The sequence below is a fragment of the Penicillium cosmopolitanum genome (genome assembly GCF_028827165.1).
Source record: "Penicillium cosmopolitanum strain IBT 29677 chromosome Unknown utg000008l:1.0-4398992.0:1.0-4402845.0, whole genome shotgun sequence".
Classification (NCBI taxonomy): domain Eukaryota; kingdom Fungi; phylum Ascomycota; class Eurotiomycetes; order Eurotiales; family Aspergillaceae; genus Penicillium; species Penicillium cosmopolitanum.
Window position 1 is genome coordinate 2697912 of NW_026622678.1, and position 18046 is coordinate 2715957.

The 18046-nt window shown below is 49.7% G+C and overlaps 8 protein-coding genes across 8 annotated transcripts; 2 read left to right on the forward strand and 6 right to left on the reverse strand.

Moving 5' to 3' along the window:
• Window positions 1-929: 929 nt before the first annotated feature.
• Window positions 930-2085, reverse strand: N7509_007589 (ATP phosphoribosyltransferase; the record flags this gene model as incomplete). The annotated part of the gene is made up of 5 exons (XM_056632226.1): window positions 930-1303; window positions 1395-1601; window positions 1625-1883; window positions 1930-2014; window positions 2069-2085. 5 exons carry the CDS (start codon window positions 2083-2085, stop codon window positions 930-932), a joined length of 942 nt encoding a protein of 313 aa, XP_056487777.1.
• Window positions 2086-2767: 682 nt separating this feature from the next.
• Window positions 2768-3370, forward strand: N7509_007590 (40S ribosomal protein eS28; the record flags this gene model as incomplete). Its single annotated transcript, XM_056632227.1, has 3 exons — window positions 2768-2828; window positions 2995-3078; window positions 3309-3370. 3 exons carry the CDS (start codon window positions 2768-2770, stop codon window positions 3368-3370), a joined length of 207 nt encoding a protein of 68 aa, XP_056487778.1.
• Window positions 3371-4363: 993 nt separating this feature from the next.
• On the forward strand, window positions 4364-5123 carry N7509_007591 (uncharacterized protein; the record flags this gene model as incomplete). The annotated part of the gene is made up of 3 exons (XM_056632228.1): window positions 4364-4381; window positions 4542-4789; window positions 4847-5123. The coding sequence occupies 3 exons, from the start codon at window positions 4364-4366 to the stop codon at window positions 5121-5123; spliced, it is 543 nt and encodes a 180-aa protein (XP_056487779.1).
• Window positions 5124-5962: 839 nt separating this feature from the next.
• N7509_007592 (uncharacterized protein) lies at window positions 5963-7111 on the reverse strand (the record flags this gene model as incomplete). Its single annotated transcript, XM_056632229.1, has 1 exon — window positions 5963-7111. One exon carries the CDS (start codon window positions 7109-7111, stop codon window positions 5963-5965), a length of 1149 nt encoding a protein of 382 aa, XP_056487780.1.
• A 243-nt stretch (window positions 7112-7354) lies between these two features.
• N7509_007593 (uncharacterized protein) lies at window positions 7355-8748 on the reverse strand (the record flags this gene model as incomplete). Its single annotated transcript, XM_056632230.1, has 4 exons — window positions 7355-7964; window positions 8027-8398; window positions 8452-8602; window positions 8667-8748. The coding sequence occupies 4 exons, from the start codon at window positions 8746-8748 to the stop codon at window positions 7355-7357; spliced, it is 1215 nt and encodes a 404-aa protein (XP_056487781.1).
• Window positions 8749-9109: 361 nt separating this feature from the next.
• msh3 (mismatch repair protein MSH3) lies at window positions 9110-12677 on the reverse strand (the record flags this gene model as incomplete). Its single annotated transcript, XM_056632231.1, has 3 exons — window positions 9110-10597; window positions 10666-11759; window positions 11831-12677. The coding sequence occupies 3 exons, from the start codon at window positions 12675-12677 to the stop codon at window positions 9110-9112; spliced, it is 3429 nt and encodes a 1142-aa protein (XP_056487782.1).
• Window positions 12678-13276: 599 nt separating this feature from the next.
• On the reverse strand, window positions 13277-14869 carry N7509_007595 (uncharacterized protein; the record flags this gene model as incomplete). The annotated part of the gene is made up of 1 exon (XM_056632232.1): window positions 13277-14869. The coding sequence occupies one exon, from the start codon at window positions 14867-14869 to the stop codon at window positions 13277-13279; it is 1593 nt and encodes a 530-aa protein (XP_056487783.1).
• A 671-nt stretch (window positions 14870-15540) lies between these two features.
• N7509_007596 (Rab geranylgeranyltransferase subunit beta BET2) lies at window positions 15541-16824 on the reverse strand (the record flags this gene model as incomplete). The annotated part of the gene is made up of 5 exons (XM_056632233.1): window positions 15541-15583; window positions 15651-15778; window positions 15844-16295; window positions 16368-16653; window positions 16717-16824. 5 exons carry the CDS (start codon window positions 16822-16824, stop codon window positions 15541-15543), a joined length of 1017 nt encoding a protein of 338 aa, XP_056487784.1.
• Between the last annotated feature and the right edge of the window lie 1222 nt (window positions 16825-18046).

Below are 18046 nucleotides of genomic sequence, written 5' to 3' on the forward strand. Positions count from 1 at the left end.
ATTGTAAAAGGTTACACAGCTTCTTTGTGACCGTTGTGGCATGTTTGTCCTTTGATAGCAGCGTTATTATTTAGTGTTAGCTACTAGTATCGCTCTGGGGGCTTTTGTGTCATCCTCCATTTCATCCAGTTCAAATTCCTCCCATAACTAGAGGCTATGCCTCATGCATTCCAGGTTGTCCTATATTCCATTCTCTCCCCTTTGTTCTAGATCATCATTGTACACTTTCATCTTCATCTCTCTCATCCTCCATGATGGCATACTAGCATCCATGGATTCAATTTCCATCACAGTATACATATAAGTATAATTTATACTGACTATAAATAGTTACTGTATACTAATATGAGTACATCCCATTCCAAAAAAAAGGGTTAAGGTGTGGCTTGCAGTACTTTCCTGGTATTCACTGACGCTTTTCAAGAAAAGGGGGAGGCTATTATGCCAGTGGGAGTACTCTAACTAGTTAGTTATGACTAACTAAGTTAGCCCGATCTTATATGCCTGAGGCATATAGTAAATCTCACATAACTAACTAACTACTATCCTTTCTTTTCTTTTTTGTAGACATCAAGCTGGATGTGACTATCCAATGGACGGGTCAGAAATGTGAAGGGTATATAAGAACAACTTTTGCTATAGTTTTAGACTCGCTGTATAACCCCCATGCTTCTATGTGCGATGTTCATTTTAATTTCCCAGCATCTAGCAAAAAGAAAAAACCCGAATCATGAAACAAACAATATTCAAAACGGCCGGAACACAGATCATTATCCAAAGAAATGGAAAGGACGAAGACAAAACGGAAAACGCCCGAAAGAAAAAAGGGTCTGGTTTCACAGACCAAGCAAACAAAATCATCACTATTCATCCTCTACTGCCATCGATACTCATGTACTATCATGGCATACTAACCAAGGGAGGGACTCCTAATCCGTTCGGGAGTTCGCGATATTCAAAACAAGAATATCTGTCGCACCGACCTTAATCAAGTCATCCATGACGGTAGCGATGCGCTTCTTCTCCACCATCGAAGAGACGGCCACCCACTCAGGCTCCTCAAGGGCAGTGATCGTGGGGGCACGCTTTCCGGGGGTAATCTTGGTGGCAACGGGCAGCTCGGTGCGGGGGATATTGTATTGGCACAGAACGAAACGCTGAGCGGTAATGACACCACGGATACGCGCGGCGAGCAAGTTGAGGACATCTGACTTGGAGTTGCGAGACTTGACGAGGACGGCGGTGCTCTCGACGACGGTATCGATAGCCTTGAGGCCGGCAGCCTTCATTGTTTCGCCGGATTCTGCGGGAGGAAGTTAGTAAATCGCAATCTCCCAAAAAATCCAAAATTATTGCAGCTCGGAATGGGGGGTTCGGATTAAGGTTCAACGTACCAACAAGATCGACAATACCATCCGCAACGCCGAGCGCGCAAGCAGCCTCAACACTACCGCCAACATACTTGATCTTGGTCTGCAGCTTGGAGCCAGGCGCAACACCCTCCAGCTTAGAGAAGAATGCGTCGGACAGCGCGGTGAAGCTGGTCACGACGTTGCGACCAACCAGCTGGGAAGCGTCGGTGATGTCCCCTTCTCCGGGACCTGGACCTGGAGCTTGCAGCCACCGAAGCCGAGGTCGAGGATCTCTTCAACGCCGGAGACCTCGCCAGCGGGCAGGGTAGCATCGTGTTCGGCGACCTGGTCGCGGCCAGTGATACCGATATCAACGCGGCCCTCACCGACGAAGGTGGGGATGTCGGCGGCGGGCAGGAAGATCAAGGCGATGGGAAGGTTCTTGACGAGGGCAATGTCGAGGCGGGTTTCGCGACGAAATTGAACGTCAGAGCCGGCGAGGAGGTCGAGGGTTGCTTGTTGGAGACGGCCCTCTAGAGAGTGTGTTAGTAATTGGATTCGTTGGTTGGTGAATGACTGCGCCCGCGCGAATGTGGGACAGCAGTGTTGAAATTGGGGGCGACTTGCTCTTTGGCACGGCGAAGAGGAGTCTTCCCTCGAGGCTGAATGAGGTGTTAGTGGTGGAATGGTATAGCTTCTTTGTTGGAGTGACTCACTGGTTGACGAGATCCATTGTAGCGGGGTGCGGGGTGGGAATTGGTCGTGAAAATTGAGAAGGGGAGGGGAATGAAGGTGGAGGGAGGTAGAGAAGATCGTGTTTACCAGTCAATTACGCGACAGGAGGAAAGGGCGTGCAATTAAGAATCGAATGGCGAAGTGAAGAGGGGAGCTTGTTGCGGCAGAAATTGGAGGGGCAGCCGATGCCGGCCGGTGTACCGCAGTAGAAGGCAGTGGCGGAGCCAGTGACAGCAGTGGACGACACACGTGTAGATAAGGGGGGGAATGGGAAGTGAGTGAGTATAGTGAGTAAAGGGAATATAATTGAACTCTTTCAAGTGAATTAAAATGAATATTCTCCAATTTTATTCTACTAAGTAAGTATTGGAATTTAATTTCTACCAAAGTCTACTGCGTAGACAGTAGTTCTGCCTGACATATAAGGCGGTAAGGCAGTCAGGCAGTAAGGTGTCAACCCCACCACATGAGTCAGCATCTCTAGTCATGTGACTCGATGATTCTGACTCAGCTTTGCTGACTCACCCTGCTGACTCACTTTCTGCCTGCCGGGTCAGGTGTCGACAGCCCTGAGCCCTCGCGTAATTTGGAACCCACACAAGGCAAAATCATCTTCAACCACCAACTTCCGTCTACCCCGAAACTACCAACCTCGTTCGAGCTCACCTATCCTCTCCAAAATGGATTCCGCAAAGCAGCCCGTCAAGCTCGTCAAGGTGACCCGTGTCCTCGGCCGCACCGGTACGTCTATCCTCCAGCTCTCAGCACCGCAAATTTCTCCCACAAATTCGATTTCAACCTCCGCCGGGCCATTGCCCTCCAACGATCGCCGATGGCCCGGATAATACTCGAATTTGGAATCGCGACTCTTCAAAAGGCAGTGAAAGGCTAACTTTTGTTCGATCAGGCTCCCGTGGTGGTGTCACCCAGGTCCGCGTCGAGTTCATGGACGACACTTCCCGTTCCATCATCCGTAACGTCAAGGGCCCAGGTATGCGATTCGATAAACTCGGTGCGATGCAGTGTCCAGAATTTCCAAACCGTCCAAGAAGAGGAGGAATCACAAGTCACCAAAGAAAAACAAACGACACCGATGTCACATTCAAGCGGCGGACCAGCAAATCATGAAATGCGGAATTTTGGATATTGGAAATTTTGGACACCCGCAATCCCACCAACATCCCACCATCACCACACACAACCCCGCTAACCCACCTACAGTCAAGGTTGACGACATCCTGTGCCTGCTCGAGTCTGAGCGTGAGGCCCGCCGTCTCCGTTAAAAATCCCCACCAATTCACTCGCGCCATGTCTTTCGTCTCTCTTCGTCTCTCACATATCCCTCTCGTCCGGTTTCATTGATCGTTCTTCGGCCAAAACTGTGTCCCACGCTTTTTCTTTCTTGCCGTATCTCTGACTCCCCGACCCCCTCCACCTCAACCGCCGCGCCGCCCATTTGCACTCGCCTCTTTGTCGTTTCGAAAGCGTCCTTCTCCGACTTTTTGATGCTCATCGGACGTGGTGTCAAATTCTGGGTGGATGGACTTTATGAAATAGGAAAGGGGCTTTAACACCCCCTACTCCTTTTTCAGAAAAGTTCCTGAAGTCGATCTGGGCTCCGTACGGGAGAGAGAGATGGAGAGAAAACGAGCAGATTCAATTTTTAAAAAAAGACCCTGTTGATATGAGAAATGAAATGAGGTTGCGCGATCGCTGCTTTTGTGGAATTGTGGGATTGGTTAGGTCTGGTCTGGTCTGGTCTTGGTGTTTTAATACATTTACGCGTCCAATTTGGCGTGTGTGCATGGGCTCAATGCGACAAACGAGGTTGTGATGTGCATTTCTTCTTTTCTTCGCTTCGAGCGATTCGAACTTAGAAAGAAGCCGAGACTCGAACCAGGTCTGGCCGACAAAAAGAACAATGGAATCCAAAAAAATTTGAAAATCCGGTTCTACCATGTCGAAATGGTAATCCGTAGCGCCTGGCGAGTACTCGGTGTAGATTCTACCTACTTGTAGATAAATGTGCTTCAACTGATACTCCAAGTTGATACTTACCAAAGTTCACGGTGTTGATGTCACATTCGTTGAATAACCTTTCGGGTTAGTCATGACCACCTGGGCAGCACTTCGTATAAAACCTTGAGTTAACGACCGCAGGATACCTCACTCTGGACATCAGGAAAGAAAAGTAACAAGGGCCTTGAAACAACTTGAACACACTTCTAGTATTCTACTCCCTATCTTCCATGGTCAATATAAACTCATCCGACACAATGGACAAAGATCAGCCGGTATGTGCTAGCAGCCCGACACAGCCGGGCCGACCACTATGAACCGAGGGATATCCAGAATATAATAGTACCCAGTCAGATACCGTCGAGCCATGGCTCAGCCTTGGCATAACAATAAATAATCACACCTGGTCTCAAGCATATACTAATAACCACACAGAAGAAGATAGTCACCGCAGAGGAATTCAAAGAAGCACGGAAACACCTCCTCAACCAAGAAAAAGCATCAACCCACCTTCTCCAAAAGCTCGCCGAAAGCCGCCGAAACCTACCCATGGTCCAAATCCCGAATCCCTCCAGATTCAAATTCGACACACCCAGCGGCGAAAAGACACTCCTCGACCTCTTCGAAAACCGCAAACAACTGATAATCTACCACTTCATGCTTGCCCCGCACGAGAAAGCCGGGTGTGTGGGTTGTTCTCTGTGTATGGATCATATCCCCCCGCTAGGCCATTTACATAGTAGGGATACATCCTTTGCGGCTGTGGCGACTGCGACTATTGAGGAGGTTACTGCTTTTGGCGAGCGGATGGGATGGGAGTTCCCGTTTTATAGCTCTGCCAAGACTCATCGGGCTTGGGAAGAGGCTGAACGGGATGGTGAGGTGATTACTTGGAAGCCTGGGAATGGGTATTTTGGTCTTTCTTCGTTTTTGAGAGAGGGGGATGAGGTCTTTCATACTTATGAGACTTCGTCGAGGGGGCTGGAGATTATTTCTTTCGACTTATCATCTTCTTGATATGACTGCTTTGGGAAGGCAGGAGATGGGGAATGGAATGGGGAATTTTCGGCGACACGATGAGTACTGAGTGTGGAGGTAATATTCATTTGATTTCCATTCCAAGGTTCAGTATTGCTTTATTTTGCTTGGGTGAAGAAGCAGGAGGTAGCAAGGACGGAAAGAATGATTATAATTGGATGATGTGTGGGTATAAAAGCGCAATCAATTAACTGAAGCACGGAATCATCCATCTTATTTACAGTATCTTGCCAGTTTTCGTGGATATGCCAGGTCAATTTTTATTAATACTAGTATTTCCTGGCCCGCCTCGCTTTGGCAAATATCATATAGGTTTATCGGCAGTGATGAAAACCTTGGAATCCCCCGTCTCGTTGTGACATGAACCTTGGAAGTGAGGTTATTTATGTTAGGGCAAGGCTTTGCAGGTTATTTATGTTGATTTTACTCCGTTAGAGAAATTCTCGAGTATTTCTTTATCGTACCTCAGAAATCTTCATGTTGTAGTGGGGATTCCTGCTCTCAACATCAGTATCTCGGAGTCATGTGATTAGGGCCTTAGCAACAAGGCTGCTGTTTAGTTCAAGGAGGATAAATAGTTTCCTTCTAGATTATCAATTCAACATGCATGTTCCCCCTTCTGTTATGAAAATGTTCTACTGAGGCTGCTGATGTTGCGGTATCGGTATACTGCTTATGAAAGGTTCTGGTATTCGTTCTGTTGATTCTCTATAGCGTCACGCTTGCCTATCGTCTACTTGCACTCTGCGAGTGTGGTGGTGTTGTCTCTTCGCGATCGACCCGTCTGCCAACGCAGACTGCCTACGAGCATTCCCATCTTACAATGTGTATATAGTGCTAGCATGGGCTCTGAAGGCCTCCAAATTTTCAACATAGCGCGATGTATTGAGATCGTTTCCGCCTTCTTTTTCCATTCCCGTTTCTGCAAGCTTGTCGAGAAGCGGCCTTGCTTCATTTAGCCGCCCTTGGATATGGTAAATAGTCACAAGAGTGTTGAAAGCAAGAATTTGCGATAACATGTCCTCCTGGGGCTCTGCGTGGTTTTCCTCTCGAAAATTCTTTTCCAACGCCTCTTGTGCGTTTTTCAAGACTGACTCGGCCTCATTGAATCGAGAAAGCAGGCAATAGGCGTACCCTAGCTTGGAGGAATATCTAATGGTAGCTGAGTGCTGTCCTCCCATCACTCTGTGGCATTTCTCGATGTTTTTCTCCAGTATCGGTATAGCATGTTGTAATCGACCTTGTGAGAGAAAGAACTCAGCCAACTCAGCCGAAGACTCTATTGCAAGTTTATGTCCGTCTCCTAGAATTTCAATGTAACCGGAGTTGGCTTGGAAGTAAAGTTTCTCGGCCTCCGCAGTATGTCCTTGTTTGTTGTATGTCCTCGCCAGAGTATGGCGCACGTCATGCGTGCTGATATTTTCCTTCCCAAAAAGCGCCTCGCAATAATTCAGTGTCTGCTCTTGCAGTACCGCAGCTTCTCTATATCGCCCTTGGACAAAATACAAATGGGCCAGTGTAGTCGTTGAGCCCAAGGTGGCAGTGTCGTGTTCTCCAAATTCTTTCACCGAGCTCTCCCTCGCTCGTAATGCTAGCTCCTCGCCTTCGCGATAACGACCTTGCTGGCAGTAAATCTTTGCGAGATAATGCATGAAAATAATAGTATCATGTCTGCTTTCCCAAGATTTGCTTGATGTTCTCTCTACCGCTTCCTTCAGTACTGCCTCGGCTTTCAACTGCTGTCCTGTAAGATGATAAAGAACCCCAAGTGAGTACATGATGTCGACCTTAGTACCTTCCTTTCCTGAAAGCTCGCAATCCGCTAGCGTAGTCTCTAGGATACTTTGGGCATCTTTATATTGAGCCGCTGAGATCAGGGCTGCTCCCATCGTAGCTGAGCTTCGAAGGGTATTGTCGTGCTGGGGGCCAAAAATTCTCTTCCTTGCCTCCAATGCTTCAAAGGCCATTTTAAGGCCATCTTGATGGTTATAGTTTACGACGGCATAAGCTGCTCCTCGGTCCATCACGCAAGCCCACAACTCCAAATATTCCAGCGAGTCTGGGCGGTGATCGAGCGCAGACTTGACATGAGGGAAAAGCCCCTGGCGTATTTTCCATTCATAATAAGCATTCTCGGAGATACCAAACTGATAGCTGATATTTTGAAGGAATTGGATTCTCCATCGGGAAATTTGACCGTGGTGCTCAAGCTATAATCGTGTCGCAAGCTGCACTAGCGAATGCATTTGGAAGGTATGTGCATTTTCAGTTGAGGATATGAAGGAGAAATCCTTTAATATGACGATATCCTCTCCAAGCTCATAATCTGCGTCGGATACATCGCTATCCGTCGAATCTCGTCGCGTCTTTCTTGAACTCGTCTTTTTCGCCCTTTCTGCATGAAAAGGAATGCGAAGAACATTCTCCTCAATGCCCTGACGATCGAAAAAACTCATGAGAGAGAGAAGATCTGCGGCAGAGGCTCTGATTTGCCGAACATGCTCGAAAGATATTTGCCAGGTAATCAGAATTGAGTTTGAGGCTTGTTCGTCACGTTGAAGACCTTGCCCTTCATGCTTGAGAAGTCTTGTTTTCTTGCGATCATTTGTCTGGAAATCATCCAGGTACTGTAGGACTGAGCAACGGGGTGCTCGTCTCTTAATATATGCCCCAGCTTGAGTAATTGCCAGAGGCATAAACTCAAGTACCTTGCACAACTCTTCGATGCCCTCCTGGCTGGATTGATTTCCGAGACTGGCCTTCATGAGAGAAGATGCTTCCGAGCTATTCATCGGATCAACGGTAATGCTGCTAGCATCCCTAACCAATCTCGAAGCCACACTCGCACTCCGAGTCGTGATCAAAATACTACCGTGTGGGACGCGAGGTAAAACTGCAAGATAGTTTCACCAGAGACTCCCGCATGGCTGAAGTCATCAAACTGAGAACCCAAACTTGCCTCCGACTGCAGGTTTTGAGAGCTGAAAACCAGAGGCTGACGAAAATGACTATCATCGTCGACATTATCCAGAATAAGAACCCAGGGTCCGTGCTTTTCATCACAGAGCCAGTTATACACAAGTCGAAATATGTTAACACTGGGGCTCTGGCACCCTGGTATCTTGACGCGGTCGGCGAGCCTCTGAAATCCTTGTTCAACCCGTGCTGCATTGCTAGCATGGATCCAAAATACCCACGTCTGGGGAGCAGAGTCGCGTAATCGATAAGAATATTCAATCGCTAACTTTGATTTTCTTTCAGAATGTCAGTGGTGTAATGAGGTGAGCTTCGCTTCGATATCACGAACCCAATACCGCCCAAGCCAACAAGAGCCACTCTTTCCCCTGGTAGAGAGAGCTTGTCTCGGATGTCATCAAGCAAGGTTCCACGCTCAACGAAGTCTGGATCCCGAGGAAATGGAACGGTCGACAGTGGGCTTGGACCCGGCTCCGGTTGTTCTATGGTAGAAAGTGGTCATCATCCCAACCCCGCAAAAAGCCATTCCAATCTGATACTGCGAACCTGCGGCATGGTAGTGGACTGAGCCACTGTTGATCCCTAGCTGAAAGCCAGAATTCCCGCTCCCAAACGATAAGTTCGACATAATGGGGCCAGTATACGCTATATGACATGGGAAAGGAAGTTGAGAACACTCATCAGCCGCACCTCGTATTTGGCCCCTGCAAGGTAGGTGATTGTCTGGGCGTGGCGGGGCAATCTACTATGCGTCAAGAAGTCTAGCAGATAACTAGTGCCTAGTGAAAAGTTTACAACCATACTTTACCAACTTGAACCATATTCAACCGGAAACCCCATAAGATAAACTGTTATATTCCACTGAAAACCTGTTTGGAGCGAAGTTGATCACTCAATGCTGCTTAGTTTTGATAAAAAAAAAGACACCTAGAAACACCCATGTCCGAAATAATGTACAATAGTAAGATAAATTCAAGGCGAACACATGGCTAAACAAGCTCAACGCTTGCCATCAATCGATCAAGTAAATCATCATTAACACCATCCCCATCACCCCCCTCCACAATTCTCCCAACTGCCCCAACCAACCCAGCAACCCTCTTCCTCCGAATAGACTCCTCAAGCTCCGAACTCTTCCCCCTCGCCACATCCAACACCGAAGCCGGCAAATTCGCTAACCTCGCAACATTCAACCCATAACTGCGATGCGCCACGCCCTCAGAAACCTCATACAAAAACGTAATCTCCTCATCACCCTCAACACCAGACTCTGTAAACCGCATATGCACATTCCGCAACTCCTTATCCGGAAACGACTGCGCCATCCGCGAGAGATGCTGATAATGCGTGATGAACAGCGTCAAAGAGCGGATCGAGCGTACCATATAATCCAATACAGCCTGGGCAATAGCGACACCATCATGCGTGGATGTTCCACGACCTAATTCGTCGAGAATGACCAGCGAGCGCGGCGTAGCTTGCTTGAGAATATCTGCTGTCTCGGATAACTCGACCATAAAGGTTGATTCGCCAGCAAGCATGTTATCAAATGCGCCCATACGCGTGAATACCGCGTCTAGGAGACCTAGTTTTGCCGAGGCGGCGGGTACGTATGAGCCTATTTGGGCCATTATTGCGATTAGGGCTACCTGGCGGACGTAGCTTGATTTACCGCCCATGTTGGGGCCTGTCACGAGGAGGGCGCGTGTGCCTTCGCTTTCGAGGTTGGTGTCGTTTGGTACGTATGCGTCTGTTAGGATGCGTTCGACCATTGGGTGGCGGCCTTGTTCGATGTGTAGGCAGGGTTCGTCTGTGAATTCTGGTTTGGCGTAGCCTGGTTGTTGGGCTATGGTTGCGAGGGAGAAGAGGCAGTCCAGTGTGGCGAGGGACTGGACGCAGTCTCGGAATGATTGGTATTGGGTTGCGATGTCGGCGAGGAGGGACTTGAAGGCTTTGTCACAGGCTGCGGCGAGTGCTTCTTTGTGCTGGTCTCGCTGACGGATCATTTGGATGACTGCTGGCGTGTGGAAACGGGAGACCTTTTTCGTGCCGCTGACTTTGACCCATGATGCTGGGATTTTTCGAATGGCGAGGGAGTTGTTTTCGATTTCGATTAGGTATTCGATTCCTGCGACTGTGACATATTCGATTTTCTTGCGGCCTATTTGCTCTTCGGCTACGGCAAGATGTTCTTGTAGATCGTGCTCGATGCTGGCAATGCCGCACTTTTGATTGCTGATGTCTTCGGTCTCTTCTTCCTCTCGGAAGAAAGCATATTTATCGTCGCTTCGAGCAGCATGCATATTTATCTTGTCCAAGAAGCGAGTGACATCTTCCTGGATTGTAGGGAGGGAGGCAATGGCTTCGCTAATGAGAGTCGAGTCAAAGCCTGTGTCGGATGGTGACTTGATCTCTGAAAACTCCATTGCGATTGTCTGCATGGTTTGCAAAACAGTAAGGAGCTCTGGCCGAGTACACTGCATTCACTGGGTTAGGACAAGCTTCCTTTTCGAGAGAGAGAGAGAGAGAGAAGGGGATAACTTACCTTCCCATAGTAGATCCGAATCAAGCTCTTCTCCAAGTCACTCTTGATCTTACCCAGTAACCTCTTGACACGCTCCACAGGAACCGCTCGAGCAGGTTTTATCAACTCTTGCACAGCATTTGTGCGCTCCTCCAAGCGCTGCCTATCAAGCAACGGCCGTCCAACCCAATTTCGAAGAAGTCGCTGCCCGAACCGCGTCTGCGTCCGATCCAGCGTCCAGAACAAACTACCCTTTGCAGAGTGATCATTCTGATTCTGGTAAATCTCCAGACTAACCAGTGTATTCCCATTCAGCAACATATGCGATCTCGCCGAGAAAGGCTGGAAGTACTTCGTCAGATCAAACACATGTTCCAACCCATACTCGGTCATATGCTCAATCATCGAAGAAAGACAAATCGTAACATTCTCCGGCAACCCGAGAACATTCTGAAGCAACTTCGCCGCAAGTGCATCCTCCTCCTCACCCGTAGCATTCATCTTACCAGCATAAAAGCCCGAAACATGACTATGCGCCTCCGCAGCCGCAGTCTTCTTCTTCCCCATGCGTTCCAACCTAACCGCATCGCCAAAAACATTCATCTTACTCCCAGATAAATGCCGCACAAGCTTCTCACTCGCCTTCGACATCTCACCCACAATCAAAATCTCACACGGCGCAATATGCAAAAGCCGCGTCTCGATCTCACTGCGCATAAACCCGTCCTCGAAATCGTCGTAGATCACATCACCCGTGTTCGGCTGCACTGCGACAATTCCAACTTGGACCCGCTCATCATTGCCCCAGCCCTTCGCATTGTTCTCAGTAATACAGAGCATGTACCCCGTAGCTGGCGATGCACCACCAGCCGCAGGTGCGGGGCCCTGCAACCCTTCTACATCGTCGATATATGTTCCCTTGGTGTAAAGATTGGTCAACTTGCGCACGAATGGTGCATTGCGATTATCGCCTGCAGCCTTGAGCGCGGCCGTCTCGATCTGCCTCACGACGCCGACCTTGTGGCCTGCCGTAATGAGCCGCTTGACATGGACATGTAACCTGTGCACGGGAATACTCGCCGAGGCAAAGCGGTCGAGGTGTGCTTCGGACGGATCTAAGATGTGTGTGAGGAATGAGCTAAATCTCTTCATAGTCTCTATGTCACAGATTGGAGAAGGGACTCACGCTCATCGAACCGAAATTTCCCCGGTATACAAACGATACTAAGTTCCTTCGCCGCAACGCGCGCATCGTCTCCAAAAAAGCGAAACTTATACCCAACCTCAATAACAAGCACCGTATCCAGGTGTTTGCGCTTGATCTCGATAACTTGTTTCTCCATCGGTGTAAGTTTGCTCCCGCCTTTCTTGCCCGCTTTGCCTTTTGTCGGTGGTGGAGGAGCCGGTTCGTCTTCTTCCTCGCCTTCTTCACCTCCTTCCCCTGCGCCGGGTCCATCGCCGGTATTGGTGGGGGCGGCCGTTCGCCCAATTCCAATCAAGCAGTCTGCTCCTCCTAATTTCCGGACGAATTTCTGGTGTAGTTTCTCTTTTTCTTTCCTTCGTTGGACGTCTTCGGGGTCTTCGTCTTTTGGAGGTGCGATTGCTGGTGAGCTTAGGAATTTGAAGATCTCGGTTCGTTGGCTGCATTGCTCGGCGGCCTGGGAGGTGGGTGGGAGGGGTTGAATGATATTTTTCGAAACGGAGATTGCTTCTTCCTCTTTTTCTTCGGGGTCTTTGGTCGGGCCATTCAAGTTGGAAGCGGAGGCGGAGGTGACTCTAGCACGCTTAGAGGGCCGAACCACAATGTCGTCATCCTCCTCGTTGTCGTCTTCTTCGCGAGTGGAGTTCGTACTTGCTGGCTTCTCCTCTTCCGGAGAAGCTTGTCTCTTCTTAGGCCGTTTTTCTCGGGTCTTGCTGGTCGTTTCGGAGGGTGTTCGTGGAGAGGACTTTCCGCCAAAGAAGCTGGAGATGGTTGCTTGCTTGCGCTTCAGGGACGGCGATGGTGCCGAGGATTGTGAGGAATGGGGTGCCATTGTATCTGTGAGCCCTGAGCCCTGGTAGCTAGGAAAATACACCAGGGGTGGTGGGTTTCTTCAAAGTCAAGCTGTAAGGTCAAGATGGAACCCCCAGTTGACTCCGCAATCGCCGAGCTTCGACGCGTTTGACGCGCGGAGGCGTTAATTGGCTGCTGACTAAGATGCCCGAACTACGATGCGAAGTATAGTGGGATAACTACTCGAAGTTCGAGCGAGTCAATCATACCGCAAATTATTAATACGGAGGCTTGTCACGCTACATACAAAGCATAATGCTTGCACTGTGAAAAAATACACATAAAAACAAAGTCACACCCCCATAATCCAGTCTTCAGTCTCCAGTCTCCGAAACCCGATTTTCCCCCCAGGGTCGATAACAATCTCCAATCCCCCCAACCCTTACCCTGACCATCAATTGATAATAACACGTCAGATACACGCTCATAAGAAAAGAACAGAAAATCAAATTCGAAATGAAAAGGAAAAGAACGCTGAGGTGCAGCCTGCTCGTGTATAGTCGTTTGGCTTGGCTCCTCATGATGCACAACAATTGATCGTGGTCGACAACACCATTCAACCTTAGCCCCGTACTCCGTCTACTCTGCGCCACCAGCCAGATACAGCCGGGCAAATTCCTGGTGATCCTCCTCCGAGATCGTCGCTTCCGATGATTGCGCTCGATGCATGTTCCAGCCGGTATCAGCTGCAGAGAAGTCGTCATAGCAGCCGTCTCCAAGGAAACTCATGCCCCCGGTCCTGAAGGTCGGAGCAACCAATGGATTGCACTGGAATGCACACTTGCCATCGTCTTCATCCTCGTCCTTAACGAAAAAGAATTCAGGTGGGTAGTTGGGCTGATTCATGCCAGTTCGCTTGGAGAGTGGAGAGTCCCAACCGCCAATATCCATGCTTCCGTGTGGGTTTAGAATTGGCTCGATGTTCTCCTTCTCCTGGGTTTGCCGGCCATCACTCTTTCGTCCGGGGTTCTGGTTCTTCGGGGTATTTCCCCGGTGGTCCAACACGAGCCGCGCTGGAGTCAAAGTGTCCTGTGTCGGATGTTGCTTGGAACGCTGGCGGCCTCGGAAAGCGTCCTTGATGTCGTGGTCGGAGTCGGCGAAGATATGGAAGCCGCTCCGCGGTCCCTTTGCAGCCTTTGCAAAGGCTTGAACAGACAGCTGGAAGTCCTGATCATCTTCGACGTAAGATGGCCTGACAGCTGTCGAGCGCTGTGAACGGCGGCGAGGCGTTGCGAGAGCCTGAACAGGCTCACGGTTCTTAGGTTTGCCGACGACTCCCTTCTTTCCGACGCGTTTGCCAATTGGCAGGTTGGGATCATTCTGGCCAAGGGGTCTTCTCTTCTTGGAGCGAGGAGGACGCTGTTTGGGGATGGGCGTCTCGCCTTTCAGTGGAGTCTGGTTTTCATCCACATCGCCAGAGATGAAACGCTCTTTCAGCAAGTCGCCCTCGGGGGAGAAGATCTGCTCTGTGGGCTCCACTAGAAGTGATGTGATCTCCATGCGTTTGATAACGGTACCGTCTTTCTTCTGGTTACGTCTGCGTCGCATTTGGCCGGTTGCTGAATCGAAGATATCCATTCCGGGCCACAAAATACCCTTCAACCTGGACATTTCATCTGATCGTTGTTTCTCGGCTTCGGTCATGGTGTCTTCCTGGCGCTCAGGATTTGATTCGTCGTCTGCATCGAGTAAAAGGGGATCTAGATTCTCCTCGTCGAGTGATTTCTTGGACGCGCAGTTTCGCTTGGGTCGACCTCTGGCAGTGTTGGGTGTGACTGGAACGAAAATTGGGTCCATGAGGCGCGGATCCAGGTAGTCTGGTAGTTCAGCGTGAGGCGAAGGGGTGGCGATAGGTTTCTTGACGCGACAAGACCGTTTGGCTGGCGGCTGAGAGTAGACCTCGTCATTGTTCGACTGGGACTTCCGCTTGTTCTTTCGTTCGTCAGTCGCGGTTATTCTTTCGGAGAGAAGAGCTGCAAGGTTGTTTTCTTTGAACCAAGCGTCGTATTCCTGCAACAGTTGAGTAGCGTTCTCATCCTGGTGGCTGCGGACTTGAAGTTTGAAAGTGTTGGAGAGGTGACCCTTGGAAGAAACATGAGTCAACAAGTGAGAAACATCGCTGAACCGAGGATGCCCGGGGCAGATGGTGCAGTTCAAATTGGAGGCGTCCATTGGTCCAATTGGGGGGGATTGGAGAATCCAATCCAGCATGCAGATGCAAGCGAGACCAAGTCGGAGATCAAGATGTCAAGTCCGAATTGAACGAACAAAAGACCAGAAAATGAAGAATACGAGAAAAGACGCAAGAAGACACGTCGGATGGAGAAAGAACAGAGTTGAGCGGAGGTTTGTTGTGATTTCTCTTGTTGTGGTCAAATGGCAGCCTCGAGTGGTGGTGACGAGGAAGGCACGCAGCAACCCAAGAACGGGGAAGGTGCAGCCCTCAACCTGCTACCTGCAACCTCCACACAGGGAAGGAGCGACCCCGGCATGTCTATGCACCTTAACCCAAGGCAGGGTAGGGTTATTCTATAGATCAATCAGATTATGGGAACTTTGAACTTTGAAACTTAAAACTTGAGTTGTCATATTCAAAAGTAGGCTATGCTAGACGATATGTAAGAATGCAGATGTAGATAGATATGTAAATGTGCCACGATGTCTTAACAGCCTTCAGGCAATTGTGGGAGGGTATGAAGCGGAATAAGTCAAAGTGGAGATACTCTCCTCCCACATTGTATCCCATGATCCACGGGGCAAAAGAATCATGGGTTATTAGATTGTGGGAGGGATGATAGTCCAAGGTAGTCATGAGAAGCATGAAATGAGGGATGAAAAATTGATCACCTGGCAAAGCACCGAGCAATCACAGATTTGGGCATACAACTGGGGTGATGTTAGTTTAAATCGATTGCATAATAAGATGGTGAGGGGGAAGAAGGGCGCCACTTACTATACTGGATCTACTTCCTGCAGTCCCTCCACCACACCAAGCAGACTCAAGCCAGCCAGACCGAAATTTGTGTGATAGACATCAACCATGTTTCCTGGTCGGTCAGCAAACCCACCGGCTTCGGGGTCCTGGATCCAAATTATTAGACAGAGTCCAAAAAAACGAAGCTGTGATGAGGGAATTGTGCACTAACCTGGCACTGCAAGACAAAGGCAGAAAGCTTCTGGCGATCAATCCAGTCCAGCCGGTCGATCATGGCTAAGCTTGAACCAACCCACCAAGTATAGCATGCATCAACGAGCTTCTCCGGACGTCCATTGAAACCGCCATTGTCAACCTGCCGTTCACTGAGCCAAGCTCCGAGACGGTCCTTGTTCACCAGATCCAGACGTCCTGCAATGGAGAGAGCACCAATGCAAGTGAACACCTGGCCTGCATGAGACTCGGTACCGGGGGAGATACCATAGGCACCATCAAAGTTCTCGCAACTCTGAACATAGGTGACAGCCTTGGGCACATCGACAAGGTCCATGAGACCGAGCAATGAGAGCGCATTCAGGGCACCATAGAGGAACCGGGTGTCGGTTTCACCCCATTGGTCTCCCATGAATGAGCCATCATTCTTATTCTGCAAACCGGCAATGACTAGAACTGTTTAGTACAAAGGGGAACAATAGAGAAGAGAAAATCATCTGCGACAAGGGAAGTGAATCGTACAAGACGCAACTTTCTGTTTACCGCCACGGCCCTGCTTCTCCAGCTCGTCCACAGCATCAATGGTGACCAGGATCTGGACCGCGGATACAGTGTAGAGCATATGAGCATCATGGCCTGGGGCAGCTCCAAAGCCTCCATTATCCCTTTGGCAGGAAAGAACAAAGTCGATGGTTTCTTGGCGAGGCAAGGCATCGGGATGGCCGAGGAGATGAAGCGCTGTCAACCCCCAGTATATGCCATTGAGACGCAAGTGCTCGGTCAGCCAGTATTGCAGCTCATCCTTGCGCTATTGTCACCGTCAACGGATTGTCCATAAAGCGGACCACCGCCATGAAAGAGTAGGACGCACAGTATCCAAGTTTTTTATGTACGCCACATGTTTCAAGGCGTGCAGTTCCTGATCTGATGAGGAACCTGAGAGGCCACCAGCCCTACCAGGACCGTGTGCCAAGGACATTATATGGTCTGCGGATGATGATGGTGGCTGGAAAGCGAGGAGAACAGTGATTGGGCGAGGGGGGGTGACAGGTTAGTAATTGCGGGACACCGACAAAGAAAAAGAAAAAAGACTGTCAGGGTTAATGATATCCGCGCTCAGATCATGCTGTCATTGAGCGAAGATGCATGAGCGGGGGGGGGAGCTTTCAAGGGCAGTTCAGAGCCGCGACGCCAGACTAGGATCAACCGAGTTCAGGCTGGTCTTTTTCCAGTGTTTGCCAATGGTTGCCAATGGTTGCCCGCGAGGCAAATTGTGGCTTGGAGCGAGGCCAAATCGGGCCAGTTTTGTGTGTTTGTGGGCACGTGAGATCACGTGAGAGACAGGTGGCACATGACTTCACGTGCCTGTCTACTGTCAGAAATGGTCACATGATTCATGCCACTGCCACCCCCGTCAGGCCAGCAACCTTGGAAGGCTGAGCTCCACTTGTCTTTGGAAATCCACAATGTCCAACTCCACAGACGCCACAATCCTGTCCCCCTGAGGTCGCACTGTACACTGCTCCGTGCACCCAAGTCCCCCGCTAGTCTCAGATCGGCAATGCCATGTTTCAGAAAGGACCACCCGGAAAGCCCGTGCACCGCCATGTCGAAGCACATGGAAAGGCAGGCAGAAGAATTCGCCTTGAATATTCGACAATGTGGACACTCGAGGATGAGAATAGAATCTAACGAGGAAATCACCGTTTTTAGCAACGCCCAGCCGTCTCCACCTCGCTTCCTCGTTCTCGCTGTCAAATACTCGTTGTATTATGGGCGACCGCCTGGCAGTTTCTTGCAATCAATTGCTGCCGATCCTGGATGCGCGCGATAAATATATATATTAGCACCTGGGCATACTACATTACAACAAGCCGCTGCATGCGCCCGGGGAAATTGACTTCGGAATTGGAGCAGTATTCAAGTGCTATCCTCCGTGTGATTAATTTCGATAAATCCCATGCATGTGCTTATACTACAGTACAGGCCCAGATGGCTGATGTCCGGCAAGACCACTGCAATTGTTACTACAGAAGACGCCGGAGCGCGGTGACAACCCCGGAATAACTCAGGCGCAGGCGCAGACGCGGACGCAGCGCAGCGCAGGGCAGACCGCACTTCCCCGACAGGCAATTGGAGCAGTGGCATGTTTGCTTAAAAAAGAGAACAAGGCCCACTCCAAGGCAGTGTAAATACGGAGC